Genomic DNA, 26,190 nt, shown 5'->3' on the forward strand with positions numbered 1-26,190 from the left:
CGACGAGTCTGATAGGATAAATGAACCGGAATGAGCTCCAAGTTGATCGTCTTTCACCATGATCTTCGATTGATATCGATTATGCACATCGGCCCAAGTAATAGCCAGGTATTCTATCAAATTCTGCTTCAAGTGTTGCGAAGCCACCGAGTTTCGAACATTGAGTCCTTGGGTGAAAGCTTGAACAGCCCAATCATCAGCAACCGGTGGCAGGTCCATCCATTCCATTTGGAATCGAGACACGAATTCTCTGAGCATTTCGTTGTCCTTCTGCCTTACTTTGAAAAGGTCCGACTTTCTGGTTTCGACCTTGATGGCCCCGGCGTGTGCCTTTACAAAAGAATCTGCAAGCATAACAAATGAGTCAATAGAATTAGGTGATAAATTGTGGTACCATATCATAGCTCCGTTTGACACGGTCTCTCCGAATTTCTTTAGCAAGACAGATTCAATCTCGTCATCCTCGAGATCATTCCCTTTGATAACACATGTATAAGAGGTGACATGCTCGTTCGGGTCGGTCATTCCATTGTACTTAGGAATCTCGGGCATGCGGAACTTCTTGGGAGCCGTGCTCGGGGGGAAAGGTTTTTGCACAAACTTTTTGGAATCCAGACCCTTCAATATTGGCGGTTCCCCCAGGATTTGATAAACCCCGGAGTTGTAAGTTTCCACCTTCTTGTCGTTTGCCTCGATCTTCTTTTCCCCCGACTCAATTCGCTTTGTTAGTTCTTTGAGCATCTTCATGATTGTAGGATCGATCCCCAATTCTTTCTCGTTCGATTTACTTGAAGTCGATTTGACCTTGTAGATAACTTCATTGGACGGCTCGGGCTCGATCCTGCTCGGCGGGTGATTCTGGTTTTAGAGCTGGGCTATTGCTGCCTGTTGAGCCTGCAACATTTCGAAGATCACCCGCAGGCTGATCTCGTCCTCTTTGCCGCCATGTGTGCTTCGAATTGCTGATCTAACATCTCCACGGACGCTGCCCTCGGGATCGACGACCAAATTTGCATTGATGGCTACATGAGAACTGACGTCGATTGGATCTACAACCGGAACTCAATCGAGGCCAACCAGAGGTGCGTCATTCCCTGGCTTTATGTTACCATTTTCGCCTTGGTGACCGAAATCATTGTCAACGTGCAAGGGTGCTGACTAGGAGTTCGACATTTTCGTCCTGGAATCGAAGATACTCCAAAGAACAAGTGTAAAATAGTGTGTGTTATGAAAGTTTGTACCGCATAATCACTATTATCCTTAGCCCCACGGTGGGCGCCAAACTGTTTACCCTCAAAATCGGATAACAATTGAATTTATACGCGATTTTAAGGATATGTAATATAACTTGATACAAATTAAGAAAACAGATTAATATTGAAATTGACGATAAAAGAATAAATGCAAATCACACAAATTGAACAACCTTGGCCTTCGAGTTCGATCACCCTCGAACCAAAAAATGCCTCAACTGATGTAAGAATAGAATAATAAGATGACAAAGGCTAGAAATAACAGTATATTGCTTTATGCTGCGTATTGCAATGTGTATTACAAATGACCAGACCCCCTTTTTATAGTAGGGGACTCCTACTCTTGATACAATTCTATATAAGGTAAAAAATCTCATGATTTGATAATTAATGAGCCTCTCCTTGATTCGTGCGGGGATTTTCGCCGTGATCTCCAACCGATCGCGGATATTTCGGCCTTATGTTATTTGGCTCGACAAATTTCCCCCGATCTTACTTGGTCTCGATTTTATTCGATCCCAGGGTCACGAGCTCAACGTTTTGACTTCGCCCCTTTGGTTCAATATAACCCGAGATCGAGCTTTAACGTGTCACGCTTCGGTCTTGATTGGTCACACAATAGGTGAACCTGTATACAAGAATAACAAAACAATGCTAGAACTTTTTATACTTCCGCTGTTAAACTCTTTTATTCTTAGTTTGTTATAAAAAAAACAAAATATTTTATACTTAAAGATTAATCTTTGAACCTTTTATTTTATCTAGATCAGCAACAGAAATATTACTCTATTTAACATTACTATATTTTTTTAAAAACTTTGTATTCTGTCAAAATGCGTCCCAGAATATAAAGATTGTAGTTTACCGGAATAAACGTTAGCTGAGTCGATATAGGGGTGTAATGGTTGGGTTCACTTGGTTATTTTATAGAATTTGTATCATACCAATTTTTTAATTTTTCGATTATCTTATTATGTATAATCAAATTAGACTTTTCGAAATCTTACCAATCATGTCGGTTTCTCTTCGGTATCGGTACGGTTCGGTTAATTTTCGATATTTTTTCAAATATCATATAAAATTCATTAGTAGAAGTAGAATGCAATAACATACGTACTTCTATAGGACTTAACAAAAATCTCTAGATATTTTTAATATTTAAAGGGTGATAAATTAAGAAAACAAAGTGATACATTAAGAAAACATGAAATATGACTAGAGTATAGATCCATCAACTACTGTATAATAACATAAAAGAAATTAAGCAAAGACAAAAAATTATAAACCACACGGGTGAAAAAATATTAACTAACTTGAGACTCAAAAATAAAGTTTATAAAAGATTAAATATTCAAAAAGATAAATTTAAATCATATGAAAGAAAACATATTCGATACATTCTAGTTTGCAACTCATAATCACTAGAATATCTTGTGTATTGCTAGTGAATATGTTAGAAATAATTTAGTTTCAACGGGAGTATCATAATAGTTTTGAGAATTAGTATTTTGAGTTTTAATTACTTGTTGACTTATATCCGTTTTCATAATTTCAAGATCTAAGAAAAAACTTAATGATTTATTACTTTTAAACTTATCATATAAATATATTATCCACTTGTAAATTTATTCGATACAATTATATATTTTTTGATTTATTTTTATAAAATTTAAAAACTATCGTTACTATCGGTATGATTATAAATTTATATAAAAAAATACAATTTAATTAAAAATTTAATTAAAAGAAACCTAAAAATAAATATAAGTTTACGGTTCGATTGGTTTAAATATGCATTCACGCACCCAAGTCTAGAGCCGAAACAAAAGCAGTGCAACAATGGCAGCAGCAGCAGCAGCATCCACCACCGCAGTGCTGCCGCTGCATTTCCGGCCGCACCGCCGCAAGGACCACCCTTCTCTACTACTTACTCCTCTTTTCTTCACCAAGTCCCCTACATACCCTTTACTTGTTTTTCCTTCTCCTTCTTCCAAGACTCGCCGCCATCTCACTCTCTCTCCAGTAGTCTCTGCTTCTCTTATGGTACAGCACTTATGATACACTTCTTTACGATTATTTGAATTCTTTGATTCAATTCAATATTCGGTTCGCTTGATATTCTTAATTTTTTTTCTGTTTTGTTTGTTTAAAAAGGAAACAGTGAATGGAGTGAGAAAATCTTGGAGTGGTTTAACTAGCTTGAATAATTGGGTTGTAAAAGATTATTACAGGCTTGTCAATTCTGTTAATTCCTTTGAGCCCCTTATTCAGAATCTTTCTGATGAGCAGGTTGGTTTTTGTCTCAACAATCAACTGTCATTTTTGTTAATCTTGTTTAGTTTGCCTTTTTTTCTTCTTCTTAATTTTATTTGTATTTTGTTGTGATAGTTGAGTGCAAAAACTGTGGAGTTTCGTCGCCGTTTGAGAGAAGGAGAGACACTAGCTCATATTCAAGCTGGTCTGACAAATTTTACATGCCTTTTTCTTTTTGCTATTAAAGATTGATTCTTTTTTTTTTGATAAGGTAAACAGTGAATATTTAAGCCAAAAGAATTAAAGTTCTTGTATTTGATCACGTTCGTTGCAATTTCTACCTCTAGAGGCATTTGCAGTTGTTCGTGAGGCTGCAAAAAGGAAGCTGGGAATGCGCCATTTCGATGTTCAGGTATATAATTCTTGACCATATTGATTATATAAACATAACATCTTCTGAAGGATGTTGATTTGCTTAATTTCACAGCTAATATACTTTGCACTTTTTTTGTTAATTTTCATCAAAAGATCATCTTGATGTTCTTGTCAGAGACTGGTCATGCGTAATGATATTATACATGGATGTTTGGTATAATCAAATAGATACAACAATAAACTACCTCTGCTAATAACTAGATATTACATATGTTAATTGATCAATTCTGATTTAATTGGAAACCTTAGATTATTGGAGGAGCAGTGCTCCATGATGGGGCTATCGCAGAGATGAAGACTGGTGAAGGGAAAACCTTGGTGTCCACGTTGGCTGCATATCTTAATGCCTTAACCGGAGAGGGTGTTCATGGTATGCTGTGTTGAGTGTGTTTGTCTGTAGGTATATTTGAATGAGTCAATCAATCTATCTGTTTAGTTATCACACACACATACATATAAATATTTCCCCATCTATTTCTGCTCTCTCAGAAGGCACTTTTGCCTGCTATATAGCTTCAGGACTATGGATGGTGTTCATGGATGATTGTTGAGTAATCTTCAATATCAACCATTCAGGACATGAATTTATCTGTGGGATTTTACCTCAAACATACACTAGTTAATTAGAACTGGCAAATATTAGCATGATTGCAAATATAAAATAAGAATTGTTGGTGTTTACTAATTTTTCTTTTGGCATCTCCGTTGACAGTCGTAACAGTGAATGATTACTTAGCTCAACGTGATGCTGAGTGGATGGGACGTGTTCACCGTTTTCTAGGTCTTTCTGTTGGCCTTATCCAAGTAATTTTCTTTAATTAACTGTCTTTTATTTTAGTGTTATGCTTTTTTTTAATGGTTTCTAAAATTTTATTTTGCAAGCAGTTTTCCAAGAATTATGTGTAATTCAAGGCTTTGGTCTTTTTTTTATTTTACAGACCAACTGTTTTTTTGGGTCTATTTTTATTTTAGAGACCAACTGTTTTTTTTTGATAAAGATTTTAGAAACCAACTGTTATAAATCAACTGTAGTATTTCTTTCTATGAACAGAGAGGGATGAAGAGCAAGGAAAGGAAATCTAACTACAGATGTGATATAACATACACGAATAATTCAGTAAGTTGTAGTGAGTTTCATGTGGTTCACTTGCATATATATTATGTCATATATCTTTTCTGGTTTATTCTTCTCCATTTTTCTTAGTTGCTTAACACTTGAAAGCTTTCTGACATCCTTTGATGGTTGATTTAGCTGCCCTAACGACTGCATGTCTCCTGCCTCCCTTTCTCCACCTTTCCCTTTTCTTATTTCCAATGGCCCAGGAACTTGGTTTTGACTATCTTCGAGATAATCTTGCCACTAGCCATGAGCAACTTGTGATGAGATGGTACACATTGATTGACCTTTTTCTCTCTTTCTTTTTAATTTGTGTGATGGTTCAAATTTACCTTGTACAAACAGGCCAAAGCCCTTCCATTTTGCTATAGTTGATGAAGTTGATTCAGTCCTCATCGATGAAGGAAGAAATCCATTGTTGATAAGTGGTGAGGTATGCCTCATTGTTTCTTATCTTGTCACAAAGTACTATTGATTATCCAAAATAAATGAATTTTCTTTATGTTACTGGAAAGTATTAACTGCATAAATTTTTGGTGGCTGGATGTCATTATTTTCAGTTTCCTGTTCATGTTTGCTTCTTTATTTTTGTTTTGTCTTTTATTACTCTTCTCGAATTTTTGGATGCACTCTCGCTTTAAGTTTTATTTTTGTTTTTTATAACCATGGTGTCCGGGTTAGCTTGCGTGCATCTCGACTAATTTCACGAGATACTTGCTATCTCCCACTATCTGGTTAATATTGTCCACCAAGGCTTGGACAGATGGGAAGAAATCACTGGTGCTTTTGCCTCTGCTGGGATTTGAACATGAGACCTCATGGCTTTCAACCCACCTCATTGACCACTAGGCCACACCCTTGGGTGGAGTTTGTCTTTGATTTATTTATTTTTGCCTTCTATCTCAGGCTAATAAAGACGCTGCTCGTTACCCTGTTGCTGCTAGAGTAGCTGAGCTGCTTATTAAGGGTCTTGTGAGTTTCAAGTTTCTGAGTTATCCCTTTAAAACTTGAGCTCGGTGGCGACATTACACATTAAAAATGATGTTTACTTGTAATCTCAGCATTATAGCATAGAGCTTAAGGATAATTCTGTGGAGTTAACTGAGGAGGGAATTGCACTTGCTGAGATGGCCCTAGAAACTAGTGACTTATGGGATGAGAATGATCCATGGGCCAGGTAAACATTTACCTTGTTGTTCTGTTCGTTTCTTTGTTGTATAAGGTAGTTTTGTTTTAACTATTACATCAAACACTGCAGATTCGTAATTAACGGTTTAAAAGCCAAGGAGTTTTACAAGCGTGATGTCCAATACATTGTTAGAAATGGGAAGGCTCTTATAATCAATGAGGTACTTGCGGTAGAAGTCTCCCTCATAAAGTTTGATTGTATTCTTGGTCTCTTTAGGCTTTAGCCGTCACTGATGATTTTATTGTCATTTTGTTCATCGACTTTCTTTCCTTGTTCTATTCAGTTTAACCCTTAAGATAGAATTGTTAGGAGTTTTTCAACCATGAAGGAACTGGCATGGTCAGTTTTATGATAATCACATGCTTATCTGCATTGTTCTTGTGAAGATTGTCGTTCGACCAGTGGTTAATAATTCTGTTACAACAAGTATGCCCCAATCCCAAGCAAGTCGGGGTTATTGAGAAACTGCCGACAACAGGGTTTTTGAGGGTTTCACTTCTCATAGATCTGACGGTTTAGGCAGATATATTGAGTGTCAGACTGAAATTAGTCCAAATGGGGCAAATGGATATTGAGGATCATATTCCCGATCCTAACTAGTTTGGGTTTGAGGCTTTGTGTTGTCTAACTACTTTAGGGCAGAATTTGCTGGGTAGAATAGAAAATTTTCAACAAGGGAGATTTTTTTCTCATTTCATACAGAGCTAAGAAATCATGTTGTATTCTGAGAGGAAACTGATAATTATCTATTGGAGGTTTGGAACTTCCCAAATTACAAGAAATTGAAGTATTTTTTGGTTAGGATATGTGCTTTGAAGCAGTCAAAAACCAGAACGGCAGGTTAACTAGCTATAGCAGTGTGACAAACCTGTCTCTAAGTGATAGAGGAAGGAACTGGGAAATCAGAGATGAATTATTCTCCCGAGTCCTGAGTTCCTACCACTGTTACCCAATGCCGCGCATCACTCTGATCGTGGAATAGAAACAAGTTTTCAGTTCACCACCTAACCTAAAGTGTAATCCGGTAAGGTTGCGTTCTTTAGATTATATATCAATATAATTTCAGAAACCTTGATGAAAAGAACAGTAATTTCTTAAGTTAAAATGAACTTGGAGGGACGAAAGTAGTGAATTACCAATATTGGGAATTACATTTTCCCTAAGTTGAGTGGAATTCAGAAACGAAAACTACTTCTAAATTAAATAATTGTTGTAGTTCAGATTTCTAAATTTAGGTTTCAGAGTGGCTTTTCTATCTTTTTATTTATTTGTAATTAAGCCGCCTTTAAATTGTATTTTGACCCATCACTTTAATGCCCCACTTGGGTCACAAGCTCACGCTGCTGGGCTCGGCGACTTCTCTATCATTTCCACACTGTCAAACCAGTTTGCAGTTTGCTGGGTGATGGTTAATTGTGGTTACTATCTATCCTACTATTCTGTGTGAAAGCTACTCTCGTGCAACTGTTACTAGTACAGTAGTACGTCTCAATCCCAAGTAAGTTGGGGTCGGTTATATGAATCCTCATTGACCATGTCGTTCCGTTTAGGCCCATCTCAGTACAATAGTATATAAAATAAAATTTGACAAAAGGAAATATTTACTGTTAGCACTAGAAGTTCTATATATTTTCTACTCAAATCTCTGCCGAGTCTAAAAGACTCCTAGCAAATTGGACCTGAAGTGAACGTACTAATAAAACTTAATCCCAACTAATTGTTATCACCTACTTTTGTGGTAGGTCTGCATGGATTCTAAGAGATTGTAGGTCTCTCCAGACAATTTCCTTCCATGTGTTTTAGGTCTTAAAGCTATCTTATAGTTGGGCTAAATTCTAATCCATGAAAATGATTATATTTTGAAGAGCTTTGGACATATTTGTTGCATGTCAGACGTTGATTTCGTTTCTTGGTATTACTTTACAGTTGACTGGAAGAGTGGAAGAGAAAAGGCGATGGTCTGAGGGAATCCATCAGGCCGTGGAGGCTAAAGAAGGCCTTAAAATCCAGGTATACTATCTCTTACTGTTGACTGCTCCTTTCTGAAACTTTTTCTCAAGTATTATTCTAACTTTATTAAAAGTCCACGCTCTATTCATTTGTTAGGCTGATTCTGTTGTCGTGGCACAAATTACATATCAGTCGCTATTTAAGCTTTATCCAAGGCTCTCAGGGATGACTGGGACTGCAAAAACTGAGGTGGGTTCACTTTTACAGTTTCAAATATAGTTTATGTTTTAGTACTGAATTTCAATGCTTAGCAAAAACTGAGGTGGGGTCACTTTTACAGTTTCAGGTATAGTTTATGTTTTAGTACTGAATTTCAATGCTTATGATACTTATCACCTATATACGTGTGCACTGCAGGAAAAAGAGTTCTTGAAGATGTTTCAAATTCCAGTAATTGAAGTACCCACAAATTTGCCTAACATTCGTAAAGATTTACCAATTCAAGCTTTTGCAGTAAGATGTTTATCATACTTAAGTAAGTCTGGTGAGGTTTTGGGAAAAGGAATATGTAACAAGTCTCTAATTTCAATTTGCCATGATTTCTATTGTTATGCCTTCAGACTGCACGAGGAAAATGGGAGTATGTTCGTGAAGAAGTTGAGTTTATGTTCCGTTTGGGTCGTCCGGTTTTAGTGGGGACCACAAGGTGCTTCCATGAATGTTTTTGGTTTGATTTACTGCTTTAAAGTTATGAAAATGTTACCCTAAGTATTGACTCTCTCATATGCTACAGTGATTGATTACGCACTTCTTATGAAAATATGCATGCAGACCCTACTGGGGTGTGTGTGTGTATGTGTGTGTGTGTGTGTGTGTGTGTGTGTGTATATATATATATATATATATATATATATATATATATATATATATATATTGGTTGGTTTTTCTCACCCGGTGTCCGGTACCCTCATTGGAACCCGACTATATTCGAATTCGCGCCGCGTAAGGCCCATTTAAGGGGAAAGCGCTCCTTAACAGGATTTTTTCCATACCCAGGGCTCGAATCCGAGACCTCTGGTTAAGGGTGGAGGGATCCTATCCATCCCACTACAACCCATGTTGGTGTGTACATATATATTCTTTTGTGGAGCTACTCTGTGAAGCATTTTTAGGCTTGATTTACTGCTTTAAAATTATGAAACTGTTATCCTCCTTATTGACTTTCACATATGCTACAATCATTGATTACAGCACTGTACCCAGAGACACATATATATCTCTATGTACATATATATTCTTTTGTGGAGCTACTCAGTGAAGCATTTTTAGGCTATCTGCCGGTCTTATAATTGTTTCCATCATAATATGGCGAACACTTTAATTGTAAAATTTTCCCTATATGATGGATGATGTAAATACTCTCATATGAGCATTTGTACCTAGGAAAAAAATCACACCTCGACTCTTTTGACAGATATTCCCTTTTTAATGTTATCAGATGAAAAGGACAATCTGATTTCAATGTGAAAACTGGAATCAAGAGACAAGTACCTGCTACATGCTACTTGAGAGAGTGATTGATTTGTCTTATTCCTGTGCACAAGCATAACAGAGGGAAAATAATCAGTGACCATCATTAGACTATCAGCAGGAGCAAAAACCAATAAAGGATAGAATATTTAATCAAGCGGCAAGAAAAAAACAAGGGGGAAAATAAAGGAAACGGGGAAAGCCTGACAAAGAAGGATGCATATAGCAACTATAGAAACTGAATATCAATTTCTTTTGGGGGGGGGGGTATATATAGTAAGTTTATGTTGGTGAAAATTCTTCTGTTAAATTTGCTAAAAAGCAGCATACTCTCTCAGGTCTGTATGTTTCCGTACCAGGTACTACAACTGATGTTTACTCGACAAGAGAGTGATTGATTTGTCTTATTCCTGTGCACAAGCATAACAGAGGGAAAATAATCAGTGACCATCATTAGACTATCAGCAGGAGCAAAAACCAATAAAGGATAGAATATTTAATCAAGCGGCAAGAAAAAAACAAGGGGGAAAATAAAGGAAACGGGGAAAGCCTGACAAAGAAGGATGCATATAGCAACTATAGAAACTGAATATCAATTTCTTTTGGGGGGGGGGGGGTATATATAGTAAGTTTATGTTGGTGAAAATTCTTCTGTTAAATTTGCTAAAAAGCAGCATACTCTCTCAGGTCTGTATGTTTCCGTACCAGGTACTACAACTGATGTTTACTCGACAAGTTCTGATATTAAGCAATAATGACATTATTAACTTCACCTGTTAGTTCTTTTTGACACGTATATGCCATCATCTTTCTAGAGAAACTAGTATCTGCTTAATTTTAATTTTAAGATATGACTGCTTGCGTCGAGGGTCTCTCAGAAACAGCCTCTCTACTTTCACAAGGTAGGGGTAAGGTCTCCGTACACACTACCCTCCCCATACCCCACTTGTGTGATTACACTGAGATTGTTGTTGTTGTTGTAGATTTAAGATATGACTGCTTGCGGATCTCTCTCTAGTAGCCTATGAAATTTCTCTGAACTGGAATGCTGTAGGACTGTAAAAAGTTTTGTATTTGTTAGGTCTCAGTTAGCCATCTAAATTTGAATTTCATTTCTGTTCACATTACCTTTGCTGACAACTAATGTCTCTAATGCAATATTTTGACTAATATTAATTCTAATGCAGTGTTGAAAATTCTGAATACTTGTCTGACTTGCTGAAGGAAAGAAAAATTCCACACAATGTCCTCAATGCTCGTCCCAAGGTTTGTACAGAACTCTTGAGCTCTACTTTAACTCAAAATTTCAGTTTGGTTTGGTATTCTCCTACTTCCATATCTTTACATGTGATTTTATTTTGCTGGCTTTTGATTGATATTTTCTTGGTTCTTGCAGTATGCTGCTAGGGAGGCTGATATTGTTGCACAAGCAGGGAGAAAATATGCAATCACCATATCTACTAACATGGCAGGAAGGGGTACTGATATAATCCTGGGAGGAAATCCAAAGGCAAGTTAACATCTATGTGCTTTAATATTTTACTCATTCATATTAAGGCCCTAGCATTTGGAATGACTTTCATGGCTTTTACATGATAAAGATGCTTGCGAACGAAATTTTGGAGGATAGCATACTTCCATTTCTGACACAAGATGTTCCTGAAGTTGATGTTGATGGAGAATCCAATTCTCAAAAGGTTCTTTTGGCACTCTGTCCCAATTAGATAGAGAAGCAAGTACTGGTCTCCCCCTCTGCTGATAGTATTTCCGTATGTAGGTTATGTCAAAGATAAAAGTTGGACCGTCATCATTGGCTTTGCTTGCTAAAGCGGCTCTGATGGGTTAGTAATTTTAATCAACTAGTATCTCAAGTCTAAATCAGTTTAACTGATAGCTCCCAATGGATTATAGCTTTAGCATCTTGATATTGATGTACTGACATTTTTTATCTGATTGCTTTCTCTTTGTGGATTTCTGTTTGTTGTATTGGTTAGCTAAGTACGTTAGCAAAAATGAGAGCAAGAAATGGTCATATCAAGAGGCAAAGTCAATGATAGCTGAATCCATTGAGCTGAGTCAGTCAGTGGAGATAAAAGAGCTACAGAAGCAGGCTGATGAGCAGTCAGAATTTTATCCTCTTGGTCCATCCATTGCTCTAACTTATGTATCAGTTCTTGAGGATTGCGTGTCTCACTGTTTGAATGAAGGGTTAGAAGTGAAAAGGCTCGGGGGCCTTCACGTCATTGGAACTTCTCTGCATGAGTCCAGGAGAATTGATAACCAGGTGAGTTTTAGTTTGGTAGGACTTTCAAAGAGGAATAACTGAATTGACACTTGTATCAAGAAAGTTTAAGAATAAAATAATGTAAACCTTTGGCCTCTTGAAATGTTTATTCATGTTGCAGAAAAATGAAAGAATGCTTAGACGATTTCGTATTCTTATGAGTATAGCAGTTATTTTGTTTGACCGCCTAATCTTATCGTTGTAGTTTATGTGCGAGTTCCATAGAGACTTTTTGTGTCTTTCATGGTCTTGTTAATTCCGCATGTGTTGGAAGTGGGCAATTTTATGACCTTTTGGACGAAGTTACATTTATATAACTTCTGTCTGCAAATGGCAGAAGCTTTTTCTTGACTCTTCCTTTCCTTCTAAATATAGGCGATACAAGATGCAGTTTTTTGTTATCTTTGTCACATGGGGTTTATCTCTCCACAAAACCTTGTACATGTGGAAGTTCTTCTCCTTTTACTGTGTGCTTCTCTATCCTTTTAGTTTTCTTGAGAATCTTTTTAGTGCATAACATGCTCGATGACCAAACAATACATAGTAATTACAAATTCTCATCTAAAATAGGTTACCACTTCTACAGTATATTGTTTGGGGTGTTAAGCCCGTCATTCACCAAGGTCAGTTGGTGCTTAATATTTGATTCTACGTCTGTAGTTTGCCTACAAAACAAAGCTCCCTATTGTGTTAGTTGCTTCATCGGTCTTCTTTTGTCTCCTTGATAATTATGTAACTGATGCCACTACAGCATGATATGCACCTTAGAATTTGGTACTGGAGCTTCCTAGTTTAAAGTTGTCTTAATGTGCACGAATGCACTGTCAAACAATTCATACCTTGTCTAGCAAGTATTCTACTGCACCTTATTTAGCTGGTGAAGTTGGGAAAACTTTCTTAGTTTATTTTGTTTCGTACCACCTTGAACTTTCATAATAGCTAGCTTTTACTGTAGAATCCCAGGAACTTATTTCTATCTTTTTGGATCATTACCTGTAGAACCAGCCTAATGTAAAAATGGGTGATGCAACTCATAATGGCTTGTTCTTCAAATTCATTTCTGTGATTTAACTTTTGGGTATTGCTTTTCCTTTGATGTGTTGAGTTAACCATGTATATTGATCTATAAGTTGTGCCTTGTAGCTTCGTGGTAGAGCTGGCAGGCAGGGTGATCCTGGATCAACACGATTTATGGTGAGGTAAGATGCTAGATTTAAGTTTAATCCTTCCTCTGCAATACTTTGATCGTGAAGTAAATATAACTTAACCATCCTTTCCGATTTCCTTATCCAAAAATAAAATAAAATAATAAAGTTAACTATATCTTTGTTCTGTTTATAAGAAGATACTTACATATATGAGTGCGAGTGTGTGCGCGCTCGCACGCTTGTACATACACATGTCTATATGTATGTTTCTGAAATAAACAGTTGGTGGTGGTTCAGCTATGTGAGTTATAAGCACTATTTCATATAAAGGAAAAACAAAACAACATAATTTTCTATGCCTTTATTAATTTAGGTAAAAAAAGGCAAAGCTCCTTCACAGTGTTCTTGATTCCTAATTCAGGGTAAAGTTCTCCATATTGCACAAGGTGTATGTGCATTAGATTTTTCTGCAGTTATCTAAACTCCAAATTGTACTCTTTGGCCTTACTCGCCTCTAGTGTGCTGAAAATATTCTTGGTTTTGGTGAAGTATCAAAATTCTTGTATAAGTTTGGAAAGTGTATTACAGCTTTTCGTGAAAAGATTACTACATTCTGTGACTAACCTGTTATCCTTAAAATGCCATTGCTGATCCTAGCTACTTTTATTTATTACAGCTTGCAGGATGAGATGTTTCAAAAATTTAACTTTGACACTGAGTGGGCAGTGAAGCTTATATCCAGGATTACAAATGATGAAGATATCCCAATAGAAGGTCATGGAATAGTTAAACAGGTGCTGAATAATCTCTGTTTGCTCTGTTTCTGTCTCTGTAATTTAGTATGCTGGGGTCTTTCTCGTTTTGTTCTTTATATGGATAAGTGTGGCTTGGCTATGTTTGGTTTCAGTGTTATTTCTGTTTTTCAAAGATATATCTTCCTTCTTTTCTCTTTCTCTGACATGCTTCTAACGATGATTGTTGAAACATTACTTAACTGTCAGCTTTTGGGTTTACAAATCAATGCTGAGAAATACTTTTTTGGAATACGAAAGAGCCTAGTAGAATTCGATGAAGTCCTTGAGGTATGTAGCTCATGTACTGATTCAGTTTCTGCTGTTTTGATGTCTTCGTTTCTCGTTTTAGGATATTATCCCCTACTTTTGACTCAAGAATATGTGCATTTTACTATTAAGTCTACTAATTCATTTTTTAATAATGATTTTGCGTGATCACGTTCTTGCTGTGTTATATGCTTTACTTTTTCTCCTTCGCAGGTTCAAAGAAAGCATGTTTACGATCTTAGGCAATTAATTTTAACTGGAGATTTTGAGAGTTGTTCAGAGCACATTTTCAAGTGAGCCCCTTGATTCTCAGTCATTTAAATGATGGAATCAATATCCCTGTGTTTGAACTCATCTATCTGCACTCATGGAAAATATCTGAGTTTTCATATTTAGAATACCACCCCATTATTTTTTCCAGTTTCTTTTTTCAAATGTCACGAATCTTTTGCTCCACACGGTATGCTGAAATTGGAAAGTTATAAGACTCGGATAATATACTCCCTCCATCCAAAAGAGGTTTTGTGTTATCTTTTTTTGTGCTCTAAAATCATATCCTCTTTCCAGAAGAAATAATTTAACCCACGTTTCTGCAATATAATGTTACACAAGAGTACTTTTCCACACTGCACTACAACTTCAGTATCTATTTTATCATCCTAAATTGCAAAAGTCAGCATATGGCTTCACATGTTTTCTCATTTTTGTGGTTTTTAACTCTTCCTCTGATTTTCTTCTTGGATCCAGGTCTATTAAATTAGAAGGGAGAAAATTATTTCTAATGTATTTTATTACTTTGTCATTTTGTTATGAGACATTACAAAATTCAAAATAGCTTTGACCGAGTCAACATACTATGTGACATTTTTTTCTGATACTATGTGACATAGGGTACTTCTGTAAAATGCTGATAAGCAAATAACAAAATGAAGTCTTTTTCGTTAATGAGAACCGGCAGAAGTCTAGCAAATGTTGTGAAGATATTCCTCGTCTTATAAGTTAGATAGTATCTCTGGGAAATCAAGGATCAATACTTTATGCTAGAATTTGAAGTAAAATAAAATCATGACCTGTTTGATGCTGATAAGAGACTTGTGTTGCAAAATGACTTATACCCTTGAGTGAAGGTATGGAACTGGGTACAACTAGCAGCATTTTTTCTTTTATATATTTTGTAGCCCGACTTACTCAGCCATATCTTTTGTGGGCTCAGTGATTTGACGATCCTAAAGCTTAGTATGGGATATAAGATTCATGTACCCAATTCTATTCAGCACAAAATTATAAAAATTCTATCTCAAGAAAAAGGAAGAGTTAAGCCAGAATTGCATGAAATTTGAGCAAGTAGCCAATCTGTCGTGTCATCTTCCCTATCTTGTTAAAGACTTGTTTGAAAAACAATAATGTGACTTTTTGAAGCTTGTACTCTTTTCAACTTCTTTTTACACATTAAAGCTTTCATGCTAGTGCATCTTATGTTTTGACAATGATGCTATAACACTCCTTGAGAGGTTGTGGTTGCAGAATGAAGCCATTAAGATGCTTTTTGTCAGTTTATTTTTTTTCCTTGGTATTTTGGTTAGTTTGCTGTTTACTTTTGCGAGTGGGTATTTTTGAAGCTTAAATAAGTTATATCATCTCATGGCAGACTGGGAAATTATTGGGCCGGGCTGGATTTGAACCAGCGGAGATGTTTTTGAACCAATTTACAGTATTTAACCCGCGTTTCTGTCATCAGTTAACATTCCGTAGCTTCCCCAACAGTGAATGATTTGTTCCAAAATAAATACTTGGGAAATTTGTTTGAGCCATGGGCACCTCTTGCTCCCTTGTGTTCGTCCTTGCTGAAAACTGAAATAATACAATGTAAATGTGGGAGAGAGTGTGATAAGTTATTTATTCCCTTTTTCTCTTCTCATTTATTTTAATATTTTATTTTTTTACCTTGCGTCAGTTTGTTGTTTATCGCTGAAGATATTGTTGAATAAATACTTTATAAAATCTAAAGTAACTTCAAAATTTCTATCTTCAGGATCTCTTTTTTCTCCTTTCCAAAATTTTGTTTTCTTGTTTCTTTTTCCCCAATTTTATCTAGATTCCTCTCATCTTTTTTCTGATTAATTCTGTTATATAATCAAGCGAAATATTTTCCTTAAGTAGTGACCTGCAAAGTAAAATCGAACTGGTCTCTGACATCTGTGTAAGCTTGTTAGATATTGGCCATAGATCCAGCATGGCCCACCCTCCTTTTCTGTGCATCATAACTGCTTTATGCTGGTAACAATTTCACTCTCATTTGAAGGATAAGTGCTCTGTGATATTGCATAGGGATTTTAATCACTTGTCCTTTCAGAGTTGGCTATCCAAAACTAATTTTAGTTATAATTCTTTTACAAAGTGAAAAGCTACGTAATAAAACAAAATGCTCTTCTCTCAGTCATTTTTGATCTTTAATTCCATGTTTAACTTGGTGTATGCAATACACTATCCAAATGTACTCTGCTATTTTGAGGTGAAATTCCCCAGTATCTTGAAACATTATTTATGTGAATATGATGCGTCGACTACTTTGATTGGTTCAAAAGGTCCCAGTAAAATCAGGCTCAGATCCTGCTTCAGATGGTTCTGGCAGTTTGTCTTTATTCGCTCTAGGTTTATACTGTGGGTTAGAGTTATATTTTTTGACCATTGTTTGTGGGATCTGTACACGGTGAAACAGTTGAAAACATTATATGTTCTAGCCTATTTCCCTCTGTTAGTCCACTGTGACCAGTGTACTTGGCTTTTAATAAGAGATCGTTTTGTTCATGACGCAAACTCATTTCTTTGCATGTGCACATGTTGTTCTGGATTAAGTTTTTTCAGCTAAGCCAATATACTTTTCGAGGATCAAAATTTTCTCACCACCATTACAATTCTATGTAGATACATGCAAGCAGTGGTGGATGATGTTATCTTTAAGAATGTTAATCCGCAAAAGGTAGCTAGATTTCTTCTCTGAAGTAGACAAGTTTTATGATGCGTTGCATTGTTTTTTCTTTTCCTCACTGATGTTATTTTGCTAAATGTCATAGCACCCAAGTAACTGGTGCTTGGACAAAATCTTAAAGGAGTTCAAAGACGTTGCGGGCGAGATATTGAATGGTAAGAGTGGATTATGGTATAACCAGTAATGAATTTTGCAGTTTGCATCATAAAGTTTGACTGTGAAATTATGTGTAGATTCATTTGCTGGGATTACCGAGGAAGCATTAGTAGATTCACTTGTACAACTTCAGAAGGTGCAATCCTTATCCATTGACAACTTTTCCCTTCCAAATTTGCCTTCAACTCCAAATTCTTTTAGAGGTATACGTGGAAAGACCTCTTCTTTCAGACGCTGGCTGGCTATATGCTCCGATGACTCAATGAAGTATGGCCAATCTACATCAATGAGTTCAATGATTTAAACTTCTTTATTTCAATCTTCTGATTATATATGTCTGATTTCTGTGCTAGGTATGGGAAGTACAGAGAGATGGTTAATTTCCTCCGAAAGTACCTGGGAGATTTCCTCATTGCCAGCTATTTAGATGTAATACAAGAATCTGGATATGATGCTGTATACGTGAAGGAAATAGAGGTAACTGTTTTTCTAGAATTTGCTCATGCTACTAAAGCGCATTCCCCACGGTAAACTCATTGGTATGCCATCATATCAAGTTTACACGCCAGATTTGTCATTATCCAATTGTATGTTCTTTTTCATTAAAAGAAAGAGGAAAAAGGAAGAGATTGGAAGAGTGTGGGAAATGCTGCATGTGCTCTCAGGCACACCTTTCGAGGCTGTAAAAGACAATACTTTTCCGGCGTAATCTAGTTCTCCGACGTCCTTTTCGAAGTCTTTAATTTTAATCATCCTCCAGTGATTAATCTTAAAAATTATTCTGGTTCATTATGGGTGATAATAGGATTTATTTTACAGCTGGACTCAAATCGTATGACATTACAAGACTTGAATCAAGAGCAGAAACTTGGTTCGAATGGGTGGAAAGGAGTCGTAATCTCATGCGTAGATCAACCTTTAGCTGGAAAACTATGGAATGGTTGTGTTTTGTCCTTCAAGAGGCCTCAAAAGATGCTGGTACGTTTGTAAGGAAATGGCAGCTAAAGGAGCAATATTCATCATTCTACAGTTCCAGGAAATACAACAAGTTTGGAAGATTTATTAGCATTGTTACTGTCCAAGGTGTCAACCGAGCAGTAACTATTATTCCAGAAGTTACATTTAATGCGGGATGGAATGAAATCGCATTTAAGATCAGGAACTTCATTAATGAAAATAAAAGGCCATTTATTACAAATGGTCCCAAGAAGGCAGATCCGAAAACTCCCTATGCTTCGTCTGTTAAAGTCAGCAAATGGTAGTCAAGGGAGTGCGATGAAGTCCACGTTACACATGGTCCCAACAACAGAATATTAATCTCCGATGGTGAGGTCAACACTGATGATGGTTTGCTGAGCAGGTGCATTGTTGGAAGCTTTGACGAGGGCTTTGACGAAAAACCAACCCTTGCTGACATCCGGGCGATGGTCAGTGAATACTTGGAAGAAAGCCTTTGGAGTCGATGTCTACGAAATGGCCGGACCCAACTTTCTTTTTCAATTTCCTAACAAGTACATGGCAGAACACATCCTTAAAGGGGAATGGAGGTGGAAGCGAACAAAAATTCATCTGGAATGGTGGTCGCCGACGGCCGGCTGCTGTTCAATCAACCAAAAAAGAGATTGGACATGGATTAGAGCTATGGGTCTCCCAATGCACTTCTGGACTGAGAAAATCTTCAAAGCTATTGGAGATCTTTGTGGTGGTTGGCTAGAAACTGAGGAAGAAACTTCCTTAAAGAACCATCTCAAATGGGCAAGGATTAAAATCAGAGGTGGAGAAAGCACCGAAGGAAGTGGTAATAGTTGACAAAGGAATAAACTTTACTATTCCGATCTGGTGTGAATCTCCGACGAGGGTGGCTGCCGGAGAAGATGATGATGTGAGAAGAAAGCAGTGTATTGTCCGCTGGGCAATGAAACCCTATCATGAAGTACAAAAGGCGTACAAGGGTATTAATGATAGGGTTGGTCACGTGGGAACATCAAGAAATGTGCCAATTTCAAATTCTGATAAAAGGGAAGGGTCACGTGAAGGGCCCCAAAAGGTTCTGGCCCACAAACCTACCTATCCCTCAAAGCCTAATCTTCAGAACAAGCCTTTGGACTCTAATTTAAGTGAGGAGGCCCAATTTCTAATTTCGGCCCAGCTCACTACACCCAATTGGAATAAAGTGGATCCCTTAGTCGATGAAATCGAAGCAATCTCCTTCTCCCCACTTAACACTGCTCAAACTTCTGAAGTGGAAAAGAACGAAGAAAGAGAAATCCCTCTCTATCATACAGGAGAGAGAGCAACAGATGCACCTTGAAGATGGTGATAAATATGAGGATGCTATGACTAATATCGACGGTGAAGGTATCCAAATTGATGGGGTGGGAGGTAGCAAGGACATGCAAATGATAGTGCAAACTGAATCTTATAACTGGGCAATTGAGGAAGCCGAACCTCTGAAGATACAATTGCAAAGTGACGATTTAGAGGGGGAGATGGACGCAACCTTATGGGTTCATCAGAATGTAATTAAATTCAGCAAACAATTTGGGGTTGATTTCTAGGGATGTGAAGAGGATGCCCTGGCTTTATTTAAGAAGATCGACAGATGCAGGCAGACGAAGAGGCAAGAAACAGAAGCAGTAAATATGGTGACTCCTAAAAAGAAAGGCAGTCAGGAGTTAAAAGGCCTGGTTTTCGACATGAAGTTCAAAAGTTCTGGGGCAAGGAATAGGGGGAAAGAAATCTCTATCATTGATCAATGAATGTGAAAGTCATTTCATGGAATGTGAGGGGATTGAATCGTAGGAATAAGAGAAGGGTGATTAGCAGCTTGATCCTTGACTGGAAAGCTGATGTATATTGTTTTCAAGAAACGAAAATAGAAGGGGATATAGAAGGGATTGTCAAAGAAATTTAGGGGGTCAGGGGTATGGGCAATTGGAGGCTAGTGGCACTAGGGGTGGTATCTTAATGCTATGGGATAGTAAAGTTTGGAAAGGTGAAAGTAGTAACCACGGGTGCTCACTCTTTGACTTGCAAATTTGAGTCACATTCACAAGACTTTAATTGGCACATGACATGAGTTTATGCTCCTAATTGCATTAGAGAAAAAAGGGAAGTGTGGTGGGAAATAGGGAGTACTAGAGGTCTATTCACAGGGCCTTGGGTAGTAGCTGGAGACTTTAACACAATCAGATTTCCCTCTGAAAAAAAGAATTGCAGCAGAATTACCAAATCGATGACTGAGTTTTCTAAATTCATAGAAGACATGGACTTGGTTGATCTTCCATTAGAAGGGGCATCTATACATGGGCTAGAGGGAACAGTTAGGAGACCATCTCAAAGATTGACAGGTTCCTGGTTTCGATGGAGTGGAATGAGTGTTTTAAAAACATCAAACAAGAAATTCTTCCTAGAGTTTGTTCTGATCACACACCTTTAATGTTACAGTGTGGTAGCTGTGATCACACTAAATCCTACTTCAAGTTCGAAAACTGGTGGTTGGAGACTGAAGGTTTTACTGACAGAGTCCAGAGCTGGTGGTCATCCTTCATCTTTGAAGGAAGACCGGATTACATCCTTGCTTGCAAGCTAAAAGCCCTAAAAGGAAATTTGAGAGAATGGAGCTCGAATAGCTATGGCAACCTGGAGAGGGGGAAAAGCCTCATCTTGAACCAAATTGCTGAGTTGGATGCTATCCAACAACAGAGGAACCTTAATGAGGAGGAGATGTCCATAAGAGCAAATCTCTCCATCGAATTTGAAGAATTTGCTACAAAGAAAGAAATAGCTTGGAGGCAAAGATCAAGGGCACTATGGCTCAAACAAGGAGACAGGAACACCAAGTTCTTCCAAAGAACTGCCATTGCACATAAAAGATTCAATAACATTAGCAAATTAGAGGTGGATGGGGAGAGTATTGAAGAACCAGTTGAGATCAAAAAGGAGATTATTGCTTTCTATCAGAAACTGTACTCTGAAATAGAAGTATGGAGACCTACCTGCAACATGAACAATTGCCTCTCTATTTCTGAAGTTGAAGTACAGACACTGCAAAATGCTTTTGAGGAGAATGAAGTCTTAGAGTGCTTAAAGACTTGTGCAATAGACAAAGCTCCGGGGCCGGATGGGTACACTATGGGTTTTTTATCAAATGCTGGGACGTGGTGAAATCAGACATAATGGCTACTATCCAGAACTTTCATTCTTAGGAGTTCTTTGGAAAGAGCTTCAATGCCACTTATGTGGCGTTGATACCTAAGAAGAGTGGTGCCAAGGAGTTACGGAATTTTAGGCCTATTAGTCTCATAGGCAGCATTTATAAATTGATCTCCAAGTTACTCACTGAAAGATTGAAAAGGGTGATGCACAAATTGGTAGATTCACAGCAAATTGCATTTATAAAAGGAAGACAAATCACAGATGCAGTTTTGATTGCAAATGAGTGTGTAGATTCCAGACTCAAGGAGAAGAGGCCAGGAATTATGTGCAAGTTAGATATTGAAAAGGCATTTGACCATGTCAATTGGGAATTTTTGCTTGGTACTCTCCAGAAGATGGGTTTTGGTAAGAAATGGATCAACTGGATCGGATTCTGTATAAGCACTGTCAGGTTCTCCATCTTGATCAATGGAGCTCCTGAAGGCTTTTTTCCTTCAGAAAGGGGCTTGAGACAAGGCGATCCCTTATCCCCTTTCTTATTCATACTTGCCATGGAAGGGTTAAACAATATGTTAAGAACAGCATAGGGCAATGGATGGATTAAGGGCTTCAATGTGGCAAGGAACCAAATTGACAGGTTGGAGGTTACTCATCTTCAATATGTAGATGATACCCTCATTTTCTGTGATGCTGATGAGATCCAAGTAAAGTATTTAAGAGTGATTCTTATAATTTTCGAAGCCATCTCTGGGCTTCATATCAACTGGAGGAAAAGTCAGATTTTTCCGGTTAATGAGGTATCTAATATTCAATTGCTGGCAGGGATTCTGGGAGGTGAAATTGGTTCTATCCCAACCACTTATTTGGGGATGCCTTTGGGAGCTAAGAGCAAATCCAAGGACATGGAATGGAGTCCTGGAAAAATGTGAGAAAAAGCTAGCAAGATGGAAATCAAACTACATTTCATTGGGTGGTAGATTGGTCCTCATTAACTCTGTGCTAGATGCTCTCCCCACATATATGTTGTCCCTATTTCCTATACCTACCAATGTAGAGAAAATATTGAACACCTTGAGAAGAAACTTCCTCTGGCATGGAAACAAAGAGAAGAAGGGCTTTCATCTAGTCAAATGAAAAACTTTGACCCTCGGCAAAAAGATGGGAGATCTGGGGGGTCAGGAACTTGAGAATGCAGAATAAAAGTCTTTTGATGAAGTGACTTTAGAGGTTTACCAGGAGGAACAAGCTTTGTGGAGCAAGGTTATAAAGGCTAAATATGGAAAGAAATGATTCTGGATGACTAAGCAGGTAAACAATGCTTATGGTACCAGCTTGTGGAGAACAATAAGGAATCTGTGGCCAAATTTTGCTGGCAAGCTTCAATTCAAAGTAAGGGATGGTAGGAAAACTCTCTTTTGGGAAGATAACTGGTTAGGAATTGGTTGTCTTATGAATCTTTTTCCAGACATTTATGCCCTGAATCAACAACATAGAGCTACAGTATATGAACTTTGGGGGGCACAGACCTTTACATGATTGGGAGCTGCCCAAAATAACATACTTCTTTAACAATCTGGAGCTATGCAACGGACTGCAGGAGGGAGAAAATACACTTAGCTAGAGCCAAAACAGCAGTGGGATGTACACAGTCAACTCAGCCTACAAGTATCTAAACCAAGATGGTGGACAAGTCAATCTATGGCCTTGGAAACACATCTCGAGGGTCAAGACACCATACAAAGTGGCATGCTTTTTCTTGGCTGGTAGTTAGAGAAGCTGTTTTAACACATGACAACTTGAGGAGAAGGGGAATACCAATCTGCTCGAGGTGTTACTTATGCAGCCAAGAGGTAGAGACAATCAGCCATCTGTTTCTACATTGTAGAGTGACTAGTCAGTTGTGGGATTTATTCATCAACCTCGGGGTATTAGATGGTCAATGCCAGGAAGAACATCTGAACTCTTGTCGAGCTGGAGTGTAGGGGAGAAGTGCACTACTTCAAACAAAGACAGATGGAAAATTGTCCCTGCAACTATTTGGTGGACAATATGGAAGGAGAGGAACTCAAGATGCTTTGAGGATACAATTAGCTCTATTCAGAAAATTAAGATGAATTGTATTCTTCTTTTTTGTTTTTGGTGTAAAGCAGAATATAGTGACGACTTAGAGTCAATTTTACAAGTCCTAGATTCCTTGTAAGAAGCGCAAGGATTGTAATAGGGAGCTTTGTAGGCTTTTGTAAACTCTTTCTTTTGGCTTCCAGCTCAACCTTTGTGCTGAAGATTGTTTAATATAAATATACATGTTACATTGTCAAAAAAAAGAGAGGAAAAGGAATGCCCCCAGGGCTAGTGGTAAGTGTGCAACCCGTGATGTGTGGTTTTAGCGCACGTTACCGGTTCGAACCCTACCGCAGGCTTTGCATTGCCTGGTACTTAAGTAGAGAAGGGTAAGGGGTGGCCCCACTATCCACCGAATTTTGAACCTTGCACCACTAGCCCACTGGGATTTCTCGGTCATCATCGGAAAAAAGAGGAAAAAGGAAGCAAACTTTGGTGTTGGTGATATTTAAATCCTTTCAATGTTTAAAATTTAAATAAGACCATACCAGTGACCTGAAATCCTTTTGCTTTTTATTAGGTTATGATATCATTTTATGCCTCTTTTATTGCATAATAATTACCTCCATATAGGATTAGATTATGATAGAGGGTTTGGGTGTGTAGTTTGTGCATATGCTTAAAGTTCAAAAAGAATCTTATTATCTTAATTGATTCCTTATGTTATTTGGATTTAGAGGGCAGTACTTCTGAAGACATTAGATTGCTTCTGGAGGGATCATCTTATAAACATGAACCGACTAAGTTCAGCGGTATGGTATTTGCCTATCTGTTCGAAAAACTATGCTTTCCTTGATTGGAAGTCGTATATTGATTCTCCCTCTGGATTTCTGGAACAGGTGAATGTAAGGAGTTTTGGGCACAGAAATCCACTCGAGGAGTATAAGATCGATGGTTGCAGATTTTTCATCTCAATGCTTAGTGCAACTAGGAGGCTTACCGTGGAGTCCCTCCTGCGCTATTGGTCATCTCCAATGGAGAGTCAAGAGTTATATGTTTAATTAGTTGCTGTCTTTTCATATGTTCTCTTGCTGCTTATGTCCAGGTATTTCTATTCATTGTAGGTTATCATGTTTTCTCTCCCTTTGCTCCTCGGCTTGGCTTGGGACACTCCTCATATTGTTATTACTATACTCTTATTTTTCTGCAAAGCTGGTTGGGAGAATGGGGATGGCAAGAATTAGTTTTCTGAGTCGACATGCTTATTGTTGGTTGTGTTGCTAATTGGTATGTGCGTTATGACTTCTCTACAGGATCTTGGATTCTCATTATTCACCTCCCAGTCCGAGGGATGAATTTTCGCGTCTTATTCCAGCTCAACCCAAGATGTACAAATGGCATGATTTGTGGAGGCATAACCTGATATGACTGTCAACTCTTCTGTAAGTATCCAAGGTAGCATTTGTGTGATACCCGAACCTTGTCTCTTTTTTCCCCCATTTAATTAGTTGTTTGAGATCTTTTGGTTGGAACATTGTAGCTCAAGTTACTGTGTCCTTTGAAGTACGGATAATCTGAATTTGCACCTTGAGTAGTTTGAGGACCACCTCAGTACATGACATCAGTTGGCTTAGATAAGGGATGCTGAGCAACCTGCACAGGCTAGGACTATAGAAATATGACCATGGAGATTCAGAATAAAAACTAGGGAGATTGAGATTCATTTTTTTTGCACGGCGTTGGCTTTGCTAAAATTGTATGGGTAGAGGAGTTGAAGAGAGAGGCCTTTCAATTTGTCCCAAGGCAGTAGGGATGAGCCATCACAGACGGTCTCCAACAAACTGTTGGCAGGGCTTGCAGAAATCCTAATGACATTAAGCTGAATATCTGTCACACCATGTATCATTCTGAGTCATTGCAACAATAAATCCCAGGGCTTTAATTGCTCGAGCTGCTCATCTGAAGTGTAGAAATGCTAGATGTTGATCCTGGAGCTCAACCTCTTTGTTTATTTGTGTACAAATGATTAGAGAGACAGGTCTTACTCTTCAAATATGCCGCAGAAGATGTTTGTAACATTGGAATAATGTAATGACTTAACTTATATACACAAGACATTGTAAATAACATTTACACTATTATTGTATTTTAACATATTATAATAGGTTATTTACCTTACTGTCTAGTTTACGAAAATAGGCTCAGAATACAGTTATCTGTTGTTACAATGTCACTTTAACCTGGAAAAAAATTGCATACTCGATTTTTATTGGCGAGAATGAGCATATTAAGGGGCAGTATCCACCTAATTATTTTGCGTATGAAAGAGCTTTCAACTAAAATACAAACAAAACTCTGGTAAATAGAAAAGGGAAAACCCCCATCTTAAATTGTGTTTGCTGCTGCTGTTATTGTGTTTCAAATTCACTATTGTAGAGTGAAATAAAATACGATCTACATATTTGAAGATTAAGTTAGATGATATGGAAACTGAAATAAGAAGTGATACAATATTTCACTCACTTTTCAGAATGCTTAAATTGGAGTAGTTCAAGAGGTAATCGAAAAGACAACTAATCAAAAAGAAAAAGAGAAAAGAGGAAAAG

At 37.5% G+C, this 26,190-nt stretch overlaps 1 protein-coding gene across 4 annotated transcripts; it reads left to right on the forward strand.

Annotated features, from left to right (window-relative positions):
• Positions 1 to 3,048: 3,048 nt before the first annotated feature.
• On the forward strand, positions 3,049 to 25,780 carry LOC107823779 (protein translocase subunit SECA2, chloroplastic). 4 transcript variants are annotated; one of them, XM_075226523.1, is made up of 34 exons: positions 3,049 to 3,296; positions 3,408 to 3,542; positions 3,642 to 3,711; positions 3,854 to 3,918; positions 4,191 to 4,311; positions 4,654 to 4,745; positions 4,993 to 5,058; positions 5,265 to 5,329; positions 5,404 to 5,491; positions 5,965 to 6,030; positions 6,120 to 6,235; positions 6,317 to 6,407; positions 8,174 to 8,257; positions 8,354 to 8,446; positions 8,615 to 8,710; positions 8,818 to 8,903; positions 10,915 to 10,993; positions 11,124 to 11,237; positions 11,329 to 11,424; positions 11,505 to 11,568; positions 11,722 to 12,011; positions 13,155 to 13,210; positions 13,836 to 13,953; positions 14,161 to 14,241; positions 14,434 to 14,513; positions 17,146 to 17,200; positions 17,295 to 17,364; positions 17,443 to 17,632; positions 17,719 to 17,842; positions 18,185 to 18,343; positions 24,322 to 24,396; positions 24,484 to 24,689; positions 24,898 to 25,039; positions 25,125 to 25,780. In XM_075226523.1, exons 1-32 carry the CDS (start codon positions 3,093 to 3,095, stop codon positions 24,643 to 24,645), a joined length of 3,351 nt encoding a protein of 1,116 aa, XP_075082624.1. In that variant the 5' UTR covers positions 3,049 to 3,092; the 3' UTR covers positions 24,646 to 24,689; positions 24,898 to 25,039; positions 25,125 to 25,780. The 4 variants fall into 4 exon arrangements, with proteins under 4 accessions (XP_075082624.1, XP_075082623.1, XP_075082626.1 ...); XM_075226522.1 differs by having other exon boundaries at positions 24,898 to 25,026; XM_075226525.1 differs by lacking the exon at positions 18,185 to 18,343.
• The last annotated feature ends 410 nt before the right edge of the window (positions 25,781 to 26,190 follow it).

Source organism: Nicotiana tabacum, chromosome 12 (assembly GCF_000715075.1).
Source record: "Nicotiana tabacum cultivar K326 chromosome 12, ASM71507v2, whole genome shotgun sequence".
NCBI lineage: Eukaryota > Viridiplantae > Streptophyta > Magnoliopsida > Solanales > Solanaceae > Nicotiana > Nicotiana tabacum.